The sequence below is a fragment of the Sinocyclocheilus rhinocerous genome, unplaced genomic scaffold (genome assembly GCF_001515625.1).
Source record: "Sinocyclocheilus rhinocerous isolate Xijiao unplaced genomic scaffold, SAMN03320098_v1.1 scaffold2276, whole genome shotgun sequence".
Lineage (NCBI taxonomy): Eukaryota > Metazoa > Chordata > Actinopteri > Cypriniformes > Cyprinidae > Sinocyclocheilus > Sinocyclocheilus rhinocerous.
The window spans coordinates 88434-100442 of NW_015640466.1; the positions used below are offsets into that span (position 1 = coordinate 88434).

General features: G+C 36.3%; 2 protein-coding genes across 4 annotated transcripts in view; one reads left to right on the plus strand and one right to left on the minus strand.

The window, feature by feature from the left end:
• The window catches only part of LOC107753010 (SRP receptor subunit alpha), a 14718-nt gene extending 13910 nt beyond the window's left edge, over positions 1 to 808 (minus strand). For all 3 annotated transcript variants that reach the window (XR_001641425.1, XM_016569092.1, XM_016569091.1), the window contains exons 1-2: positions 731 to 808; positions 434 to 583 (exon numbers count right to left, since the gene is read on the minus strand). Coding sequence is in view for 2 of the 3 variants with exons in the window: in XM_016569092.1 (XP_016424578.1) it covers positions 434 to 583; positions 731 to 793 (213 nt within the window). In the remaining variant the exon portion in view is untranslated. The remainder of the gene's footprint in view (positions 1 to 433; positions 584 to 730) is intronic.
• An 898-nt stretch (positions 809 to 1706) lies between these two features.
• Positions 1707 to 10690, plus strand: LOC107753014 (ADP-ribosylation factor GTPase-activating protein 2-like). The gene is made up of 12 exons (XM_016569097.1): positions 1707 to 1838; positions 3283 to 3388; positions 3475 to 3531; positions 6089 to 6141; positions 8130 to 8266; positions 8457 to 8588; positions 8774 to 8902; positions 8980 to 9129; positions 9212 to 9338; positions 10199 to 10289; positions 10387 to 10550; positions 10670 to 10690. The coding sequence occupies exons 1-12, from the start codon at positions 1707 to 1709 to the stop codon at positions 10688 to 10690; spliced, it is 1299 nt and encodes a 432-aa protein (XP_016424583.1).
• Positions 10691 to 12009: the final 1319 nt, after the last annotated feature.

The window sequence follows — 12009 nt, forward strand, 5'->3', positions numbered from 1 at the left end:
AAAACAAAATTGCAATTAAATTAAACAGAATTTTTTTTTTGGGGGGGGGGGAAACAACAACAATTTAAAGCAGTATTACACTTATTGTTTTTATGCTTAAACCCTTTTTTCGTCTTTGACCCATATACAATTTGGCAAGGAATAGTAATAAGATAATTATAAACAAAACATGAAAAGCGTCTACTTTGAGCTCTCTCTGTCTGTCTAGGCTGGTTCATGCAGCATTACGCAACACTTATGACTGTCCAACACGCACAAACTCCGAAACTCCGCCTCAAATGCATCTGTAAGTCAATATTCGAGCTATTTTACATCATCCTACACAGTAACTATAGTAACCTACATCACCCCCTCACAGCTCCGCCCGTGTGTTTGCTGGGCCGGACTGTTGATACACTGACTGGATACAACAGTACTCGGTTGGACGGTTTACCTGCAGGATGACGGAGCGGATGAGAGCGTTGACGGGCCCGGTGAAGGATTCAGCCACTCCGGCCCCCTGAAAACACCACAACACGATCCCCCCTTTACTGAAGATGGCGAAGAAGTCCAGCATCTTTGCCAACCACCAATGAACCCAATACTACAAGGAACAGAACAAACACCGTTCAACAAAAAACGAAAACGTGTAACAAAAAAATTATAAAAATAAATAAGTGCTCCAAAGTTGGCCTGCGCTTGACTTAACGTGCGCAGCGCTGTCTGCCGTCAGAATGAAGACTCAACTCACAATCAGACACGTCAGTGGCACAATGAGGAAGTGACGCAACTTCAGCTCTATTACATAGATCATGTGGATCCATTAACATTAAGTTAAGAAAATTCCGATTTTTGCGATTTTTGTAACGAATGCTTTAATTACGTTTTTAATCAATATTTGATTTATGAATGCAGATTTATGTTTCTTAAAGATAATAAAAACCACCAGCTGCATATGTCTAAAAAGTAACTTTGACTAATATACTGATTCTCCAATTTTTATACTATTATATGTATATGTATTTTCACGTTTTTACGACATATAGTTTATTAGTTTATTCTGTTATTAGTGTATATATATTCATGGAACATCTGTTTGTCTGCAGTCTTCAAGTGCATTTCAACTATTTAATAGCATGGAGCCCATGTTATTAACCTGGAGAGGACATATGAAGACATGTCATTTTGAGGACAGGAGTTTTACTGTAGTTTACACAGTTTTTTATGAGGCAGTTTTAATAAAGTGGTGTGTTTGTTTTTAGGCCTGCTTTGACTGTGCTGCTAAGAACCCGAGTTGGGCCAGTATTCCATATGGAGTGTTTCTGTGCATTGACTGTTCTGGGATACATCGCTCCTTGGGAGTGCACTTGAGCTTTATCAGGTCAGTCTGGACTTCTATTGTTTTTCTCTACTTGTTAAATTATGCCGTCATGTGAATGTCTGTCAAAGTTACAGAATGTCACATTCATTCGTTCGCAAGAGTTCGAGGGTGAGTTAAAGCGTAGAATATTGTCTTTTCAGATCCACAGAGCTGGATTCCAACTGGAGCTGGTTTCAGCTGAGATGTATGCAGGTTGGAGGAAATGCCAACGCGGTTAGTCCCTTTATCCCTGACTCATGTTTTATTAGATTGTGCTGGTTTTAACCCTGTGAGAACTTTTTTTTTTTTTAAACGACACTGTGCACGTTACATCACTTCATCACTCCCATGTTTTCTTTGTGCACAGATGGGGTTTTTCTGCCAGCATGGCTGTACCACCAATGACACCAATGCGAAGTATAACAGTCGTGCGGCTCAGATGTACAGAGAGAAGATTCGACAGCTTGCCAACGCTGCGCTCTCCAAGTATGGCACTGATGTGAGTATACCAATCTCATACTGTTCCAGCATTATTTTTAAACGGAGTTAAGCCAAATACAGTTTGAGTTTTAGCAAAAAATTAATTGTAAAAACCTGATTTAATTTGGCCATACATTTTTCTCGCCATGAAAATAGTCACAGAAGGTGGCATGGTGTTAAATACAAACAAACCAACGTGCTTAGTTCTTCTTTTTTCCTACCATATAGTATGCATGCAGTTGCATCAGTTCTGCCTTTAAAACTTAGCCTATACTGTGTAGACACTAGGGCTGCACGATAAATATCGCACGATATTTAATGCGCATCTCGTCAGTAAAGTATGGCACTGATGTGAGTATACGAATCTCATACTGTTCCAGCATTATTTCTGCCAAGAAAATGAACTATACCCTGTGGATTTGTTGTCAGCATTGGTTATTTAAAGATATTTTTGTGTCATGCTATTAATGCGCTTTAAAACTGGCTTTCTTCAAGATTTTACTTTGGACATCATGTGTGGGTTTTATTACAACAGGCCTGTGTTTATAAGTAACCCGAATGTTTACTTTCCAAACCCCAATAATTCAGAGAACTACACATTTGTTTAGTTCTGTAAAGTAATGCAAAGAGATATTCGGATGTCATCTTTTTATATGCAGCTGTGGTGTTTGTGATATTGAATAAACTTTGAACTTGAGTCACTTAACAAACTCCACGTTACATAGCTTTATCTCCCCCGACTCACTAGTTATGAAAGCACAACAGACAACAACAGCACAAATACGCACTGTATTTGGAGAGCTGCTTTCAGGACATTTATTTAGATGTTTTTTTCCTTTTCACCATTTAGCTGTGGATTGACAACTCAAGCTGTGCTCAGCCGTCACCTACAGAGAAGAGAGAGACTGACTTCTTTGACGAGCACACACAGGTAGGACCCACAGAGTTGTGCATTTTGAATTGTAAATTGTAAATGGGTTTTGATGTCTAAAGGAGCACTTATTTATTTAGTTAATTTTTAAAAAGAGTTTGACTGATCATTCAGGGCGGACCAGTTTACCTGGTAACAGGATTCTCACAGTCAGAGAAACCTAGAAATATCAGAGAATTATGTATTGAACCCTTTTCACAGACTTTGGTGAGGTTCCACAGTTATTACCATTGTAAATCTATCAGTTTCTTTTTAGAGAAATTCCTAAACAATTATTACACAATACTGTGTGTTATATTACCTCGCATTAAATTAAAGAATACTATTTAACACTTAATCAGTTAGTAATCAAGTTATGTTTTTATGTTCTGTTACATTTTGTTAAGTCCATATTCTGTTATTGTGAATGACTGAAAATGATGTTGATGTTCAGTTTCGGGTGAACTATCTCTTCAAGTTTGTGCTCGTGCAGATATGCCATTATTATTATGGCTTGATGTGTTAAATTTGATAATTGTTCTCTTACCTGCAGCCTGCCAACAGTTGGAACATAGCTTCCCCATCCCTAACGGATGAGAATGGAGCCGTAACCCCTCAACTGGAGCAGAGCAATCTTAAGAGTTCAGAAACCAGCACTCGTGAGTGGACCACATTACACATCATAACACATGCGTTTCATTGTCAGTACTTTTATATTTAATCATTTCTTGTCCATGTGAACCAGAACCTGAAGAGGGTCCGAGCATTGAAGGACTGAGCACAAGTCCTAAAGCCACAATAGGTGAGTGTTTCCTGGATTGTGTGTTTGAGCGCTCCGGAGGAATGTACATTACCAACACAACACCCAATGTTTCAGTTTCTCTCTTCACCACCCAATTCCCCATATTATTTTGGAAGTATTTTCTCACCAAACATTGGTGAATCACTAAGTAAGTCAAGCTCCAGGACCTGTTTGGAAAACTAATGAAGTATCCCATGCTATGGAATGAAGTAAAAAAGTGCTATGGTACTTGTAAAATTGCATGGTTTAAAAAACATTTGATAAATAATATGACAAAAACACATAACTATGTACTTAAGGCTCTTAAAATCATGTGTATGTGTAATAGCAAGCCAACAAATGTAGTTCTGCAACATTCTTTGCAAATTAATTGAAAGCCTACTGTCTGTTCTGTTAATGTAGATGACTCAATGAGATTGACGTCTGAAGAGTCTCCTGAAGGTGATTTGAATGATTTTGAAATGGCAGGATGCCTATTGGCTGATCAGAACGAAGCAGCATGGGGGCATTCTGCGCTTGACTGATACTTAATTTGAGTGTGTGTGTGTCTCTTTGGCTCCACCCCTTCCTCTTTATCATTATATTACTGCAAAACTGATCATATTTTAAAAGCTTGGTGTTACCATAAAAATAGTCTTTACTGCTTTTAAATAATAATGCATTTTCTTACCAATTCAGATCTATTCAGGGTGTCAGTGTATATATTGCACTGACACAATTGTTGACTGGGATTTAATTTAAAATTGAGAAATTCAATGCTGATCAACATTATGAAATATATGCTGTTAATAGAGCTTAAAGCCCAAAGTATAATTCAGTTTTGACACGAACACACACGTACAGCTGAAATTATAGCCTTTATAAAGATTCTCCATTTGATAGTGTGACATGTGCGCACTAGATAGTGTCCGCAATATTTTATATATATATTTTATTAATAAAAATGCCTTTGTACTCGCTTAAACTAGTTGTGGGTATCTCTTAATTCCCCCCATATTTTTTATATATATTTTCATTTAACAAAATATGTACTTTAAAAATGTAAATTTTTTTTTTTTTTTTTAATGCTGCTGTGTGAGTGTTTCTAACACTTGGCTGAGGGAGTAACAGCAGATTTGACATCTTTCTCTGTTCTGACCAATGTAATCAATCTCTCAATTCTTTTTCTTTTGGAATGTCACTGAAACGCTATCATGGATTTTTTTTTCTTCTTTTGTTATTAGGGAACACAGAAAACCAAACATTATATAAATTCACTCCGCTGTGTCAACTTCTGCTTCTGAGAACCACAGAAATGTGAAAAGGGTCAATTGTTGTTGCACATGTATGGGCTGGGCGTACAAAGTATGCACAATTTTGCTGTGCGCATAAAGTACACATAATATGCTGATGATAAACTTTGTGCACTTACTCATACCTTAGTTTACACATAAAAACTTAAGTATATTTTGGGCTTCACTTCTATTGAACCTGGAACATTACTTGAAATTTATCATTTTAATGACTATCAACTACGAGCATTTCTGCTATTATTGACGTCCCTATTATATGTATTTATAGCAGAACTAACCTATATGCTGTGTAATTATTCTTACTTGCTGAGTATTTGCCAGTTCTGACTCCTAAAGTGGGGCAAGTTGTCACTGAACCACTTTTTGTGACCTGAGTTTGTTTCTTCATTTGAACAGATACAGAGAAATGTAGAACTCACCAGTGGATCCTCTGCAGTGGATGGGTGCCGTCAGAATGAGAGTCCAAACAGCTGATAAAAACATCACAATAATCCACACCACTCCAGTCCACCAATTAAAGCTGCACGTTTATAAGAAACAAATCCATCAAGCTATCTTTTTTTCCCCCTAAAATGAGTCCTTTTCTGAATCAGGAGAGAAATATGCATAGAGCGGAAACAGTTCAAAACAATCGTGTGGATTATTGTGATGTTTTTATCAACTGTTTGATAAATTTTTATTTTTGGTTGAACTATTCCCTCTTATTCTACTCAAAAGTGGCATATCTTGTCCCACTTTCCCATAGTTGGTGTGTAAAGTTACTTGCTGACAAAAAAAAGTGTAATGTAGGGTTTTCTAATCTCATAAAGAGCTCTCATGCACTTTCCAGACTGGACCCAGAGCTCTGCTGTGTTTTTCTGGTCTGGATTGAGATTAGAGCGGCTTTTCATTGTTGATCAGGATGCAGTGGATGTAAATCTTAAAACCAGTTTCAGCATTCGTCTTAGCACAAAGCTTCCAGACGCCCCAATTTTCGGCTACTTTATGGACTCATTGGATCAATATGCAATAGTAATGCTGCAGGAATGTTCCCAGTGTTCATGTGTACACTTTAAACACACTCTTGCTCTGATAATCGAATTGATTATGTGAGGTGTGACCTCTTTCTTTTCCTCAGGCTTTGCCGGCATGATATTTCTCAGGGCACTGTTGGCTCTATCGCCATGCATTAATGATCCTTGTCTGGAGAAGTTGTGTTCTCTGGAATAATCTAGGAGAACATGGTTTCCTGTTTCCCTTTCTCTGACTATGCTGTCTGTTTTCAGAAGTGAAACCCTCCATTATTGGAAAGAAGAAGCCAGCCACTGCAAAGAAAGGGGTAGGTGAACAATCAGTGCCCTCAGTCACTTCCTGTTGAGGGAATTGTGCTTCCTGATCTTGCAGTGTTCAGTTTTAGTCGGTAGGTGTCAGTCTTGCGGCACTATACAGAAACTGGCTCTGCCTAAAACTAAAGAAAACCAATAATCATTCGGAATTTTATTTTATTTTTATTTTTTATAGAAGTTACTCAATTCTCTTTATTATAGCAGGAGATATAAAAACAGATGACAGTTGACACTTAACTGCAGCATTTATTTAAGAGTTTTAATGAATTTCACAAAATCTGTGAACAACATGTCTGGGTCATATTTCATCTCAAAATCTAATTATATTTTACTCAGAATTATAGTTTCATAACAAGTAAGCATAATCGACTTTTAATGACTTTTAATATTATGGCACTGAAATAATTCAGTTAAATGTAATAAAAATGTTACTGTATTTATATGTACTGTAATTGCATAATTGCAACTGTAAAAGCATAATTCTCTAGTTCTCATTCATGAGAATGACATTTTTATTTTAATATTATGGTACTGACATAATTCAGTTAAATGTATTGTAATAAAAATTGCACTGTGTTTATATGTACTGTATTTATATTATTTAAAATTAAATATTAGTACTTTTTGAACTGCTTTTATATAGATAAATGTAAATTTATAAATTATTCTGTTAATTCTATTGCTAATTCTATCTGTCACATACATAAATATACAGTGGGTACGGAAAGTATTCAGACCCCCTTAAATTTTTCACTCTTTGTTATATTGCAGCCATTTGCTAAAATCATTTAAGTTAATTTTTTTTCCACGGATCAATAGAATAAATATAAATGCAATTAAATGTACTTTTATATAAGTGCTGTCAATTGATTAAAAAAAATTAACAAATTAATCGCTCAATTTAAAAAAAAAAAATTAATTGCGATTAATCCAACCTAACATAGTCTTTAAATATACTTTTATATTGCAGTTTCACATTCAATCTTCAAATTAATGTAATGTAATGTATTTTTTTATATTTATTTAATGGCATCTTTTTTATGACTGAAGGCAAGTATTACTGATACCAATACTACTGATGTCTCTATGAATTTTTTCCCCTAATATTTAACCATTTACTATAGCTATTCAACATTACAGTATAATTGAGAGCTATCAATTTTAACATTTATTAGACTTTAAAAAATAACCTCTAATTTAATTGAACTTAAAACAATCTTCACATAAACCCATTATAATAAATATCATATTTAGCTACCTGTGCCTTTCAGCATGTAGGAAATATATACAGAAATTGAATTAAGTTATCAAACTCTAAATTCTAAATTAAATATAGATGAACCCTTAAAGCTACAAAAGTCATTGATTTCCTCTTTTTTTTCTTCTTTTGTTCTTTGATGAACAGACATCACAGCAGCTGGTTATTAAGGTTATATTGGCTGCCGCTGCTGAACATGACGCGGATCGTATTTTCTCGCAACTCTTGACCTTTTCTGACCCTCTTCAGGTCTTAAAGTCTCTACTAATGAGCTGACCTACTGAAGCTCCCTCATCACCTGTACCTTTTCTGCGCTCGTTTGACTAGCGCCGGGCACTGAGGCGAAGTTGGAGTGCACGTCTGAAAAGTCTCCCGTTTTATGTGGTCATAAAGACGTTCTGCGTCTAAATAAACGCAATTCTTGTCAAGAAAAAAGAGGACCGAAGCAGCAGTTGTGAGTGGGGTGGCCAACCCTAGAAAAAATTAATCACCTGTGTTAACACGTTAATTCTGACAACAGCAATTTATTTATTTATATATATATATATATATATATATATATATTAGTATTTTCATGAGTTTCATTAGGTACTTTTATGTATAAATGTACATTAATTATAAACCATCTGTAGAAGCATATATTGTTGTCAAAACTCATGGTTATGTTTGCAGGTGCTACTTTGTTCAAAATGTTATAAATAAATGTTATCATTTTGATTTTAGCTTGGCGCTAAAAAGGGTCTTGGTGCCCAGAAGGTGAGCAGCAAGAGCTTCACTGAGGTGGAAAAACAAGCCCAGGTGGCAGAGAAAATGAGAGCGGAACAGGCCACTGAGACCAAGAAACAAGCCGAAGACTCCATGTGAGTCTCCAGATGCCAAAAAATTCCATTTGCAGATGCTGTAAAAGATCTTTTTTTTTTTTTTAAGATTTTGATTCGAGTCTATTGAATGGTCAAGTGTATGTTTGAGAGGATGGCTCCTCTAACAGTGCAATCAGAGCTATAGCTTCAGCAGTTTTTTTTCCTGATTGCATTCCCTCTTTTTTCACAGAGTGGCCTCGATGCGACTGGCCTACAAAGAGCTGGAGATTGACAGGAAGATGGAGGAGAAGAAACTGAAGAACCTAGAGGGCAAGAAGAAGGAACAGGCGGAGAGGCTGGGCATGGGATTCTGCAACAGGAGGTAAAGACATGGCGGTAACCTCGATTAAACCACTGTCACGTTAATTACATCACTCCCCTCAAGCATGACATCAATGTCTGCAGCAGATTAATAACCCAGAATGCTGAGCGATGTGTGTCTGGTTGTTGGTTTTGTTCATTTTATTGTACATTCGGCTGATATGGTGTGACTTTGATTTTCCGCAGTGCCGTGTCTCATTCCGTGATGGCTGAGATGCAGGTGATCGAGCAGGAGACCCCGGTCGGAGTCAAGTCCTCTTCTCGCTCTAAGCTGGACATGTTTGATGAGCCCGGGTTCACCTCTGGACCACCAAAGTATGTTTGTGACGGACAGCATTTGTGAATGTGAGCGTATGCATGTGTGTAATTTGTATGAATCATTGTGATCTCAGGTACAAGGACAACCCTTTCACATCAGGAGACAGCTTTGGTTCACGGTGGGACAATGATGGAGGGTCCTCGTTCTCTTCCTGGGCTCTGGAAAAAGAGGAGCCTAAAGACAGTGAGGTCACCATCTCAAGCATCCAGCCAATCGGAGAAAGGTTTGTTGAATAACGTCCTGATCCAGTAGACGGCGATTTGATTTGTGGCTGGTTTTATGACCGTTGACACGATGTGTCTCAGGTTGGCCAGCCGACGGAAGCCTGAGGTGTCTGTGCCCGTCACAGAGTCCAGCGAAGCACGACAGAAGTTTGCCAATGCTAAAGCAATCTCATCGGACATGTTCTTCGGCCGTGAGAGCAACCCAGAGGTACAGTGAGCCCACTAGAGCTTGAGTTCTGAGACTCTGACTGGCGGTTTTGACACAAATTTTTCACATCCTTTTTTCCCCCATTTTATTTCTACATATAAATAATTTTTTTTTACACATTTTATCTGTAATTAAATATTATGAAGGATTTTAATGTTCATATTATATATATAAATTTATATAAAATGTATATTATAATATAAATGTATGTATATTTTGTTATTTAATTATAATAGTAATACATATACACAATTTCTATTTATAACATTTTAATATATAGATGAATTTTAATATATATTTGTATTATATAAAATTATGTAATTTTACCTTTTTATACACGCGCGCGCGCACACACACAATGTTTTATATATGGTTTATATATTATAAAATATTTTATAGTACATTACTGAAAATATTTTCATTGTTTTACAATTATTTGTAATATACAGAATAAATATATATATTTTTTATTATAAATTGTCATATATTTTTTTATGATTTTTAGTATTTTTGTGAAAACTTTTTTTTTTCAGGATTCTTAGATGAATAGAAGGTTCAAAAGTACAGCATTCATTTCAGAATTTATGAATGTCTTTATCACTTTTGATCAGTTTAATTTGTCCTTGATGAATAAAATTGATTAAATCTTGCCCCAAACATTTGAATGGTAGTGTAACATGGTTTCTACAAAAATGTCCACAAATTTGTAATAATTTAAATGTATACATTAATGTCATGTATTTTTAACACACACACACATACATATATATATAAATAAATAATAATAATAATACTTTTTTTTTTAAATATCCATTTACAGTATTGTTTTATGGATATATATATGATTTTTTTCTCCCTAGTATGAAGCAAAGACTCGTCTAGAAAGCATGACTGGAAGCACCTCCATCAGCTCTGCTGATCTGTTTGGTGATGGCAGTGTCTGTTCCACTGGTAAACACTTCTGTCTTTAGCAATATTGTTTACTTCACGCTAATTAGATTATAAAATGGGCAAAAGTCTTAAATTTTTTGCCGTATTATATAACAAGACTGTGGCGCCCATTCTGTTTCATTCATGTACATCGCTGTAGGCTCATCAGGATTTGACAGCGTGCTTCCCTCCGGTCCTGACATCGCCCAGTTCAAGCAAGGTGTGAAGACTGTTGCAGGGAAGATGGCAGTGCTGGCTAACGGTGTTATGAATACCATTCAGGTGAACGCACATATTTCAGTCTTCTCACACACACACACACACACACACACACACACACACACATACATATAACACTTCCACATCAGCTGTATTAACTCCATCTGATCGTGTGTGTTCAGGATCGCTATGGATCTTACTGAAAGGACTGCATTAAACTGAAACTGAAGTTGCATTAAACAGGACGCACCTCATTGCTGATTGGCTCTGGTCTGTCTTTCCTACATGAACACACATCTGAGAGAGAGGGAGCGAGAGAGAGAGAGACAAAGACCCGGGAGCTCCCAATCTCTCCCCAGACCACTGTAGACACTCTTGCTGACAGTATTTTCATTTCTATTTGAAGACTCTTGATTTATTTTCAGATAACATGAGAAGCACTGGGAAGAGTGTAAAGTTAGTTTTCAGAATCGCAGTGCTCTCTGTTTGAACTAACAGTCCTGTTTTCTATGCCATGTACTGGTCTTTGATTTCAAATAAGTATGGATTTGAAAAGTATTTTGTCTGGAATTAAACGCATAACAACTTAGAGCGCTAATATGTTCTTATGGCTTTCTTTTTTTACATTTTAACGGTATCCGAAGACCTCAGTGCATTCAGTAAACAAGGAAAGGGAACCCCATATGGTATATTTATACATTTGGAATATTTTGAGCCCATTTCCTAAATGCAGTCTATTAGATTTGATGCATTTTACTTTATTAGTTATTATGAAGACAAAGTTTAAGTGATGAAAATAACAGTAATTTTGTGCAATATGTCCTGGCATGTCAAAGACCAGTTCTTGAGGCTTTTTGTGGATACGGATGTGTGAGTGATTCCTGGGGGTTTGAGTTGTCAGGACCGATGATTTTAAACTGAACCATGTTTGTTTTTGCATGCCAGCATAAGCTGAAGACACTGGTGCTGTATCTGATTTCCAGCATTCACTCGTTTTCACAGAGAAAATGCTCAAGAAAGCAAGCGGACTGAGGAGGTTCACAGCGATGTGATTTAAGCGAAGACAATTTAATAAGACGCCCTCAGTTTAGATGATAGAATGACAGCTGACAAAATAGTTTATTTAAAATTCACCCACTGTCGTCTGTTTTCTGGTGATGTGCATGTGCAGTTCTGTTTTCTAGTTACATGCATTACAGCTTTTCTTTCCTTTTTCTTTTGGGTTAATGCCAGACCGGGAGCTGGTGAATGGTATTTGTCTGCCTGTCCGTTTGTATCCCAGTGCTACATTTGAAAATAAAGAACAACAATCCAACTACCGTCTGGAATAAAAGCTATTTATTGTAGCCTGTTGAGAAGAATCTATTGAGATTTGTGAGAATAAAGATTGAAATCCCCCACAACAGCTGTTTAAGACTTTGATTCAATAAACCCAACAATCATTTTATGACAAGGATTACAGATAAAGTGCAAAATAAACAAGAGTGGTAATGGAATAATTAATGCACACTATATTAGTGTT

Bases quoted from the DNA above. Each gene is read 5' to 3' on its own strand.
- LOC107753014 (XM_016569097.1), top strand. From the start codon at position 1,707: ATGGGGTTTTTCTGCCAGCATGGCTGTACCACCAATGACACCAATGCG. The intron at 3,532-6,088 runs GTGAGTGTTTCC...GTCTGTTTTCAG, and splicing joins AAGTCCTAAAGCCACAATAG to AAGTGAAACCCTCCATTATT. The intron at 8,589-8,773 runs GTAAAGACATGG...GATTTTCCGCAG, and splicing joins ATGGGATTCTGCAACAGGAG to TGCCGTGTCTCATTCCGTGA.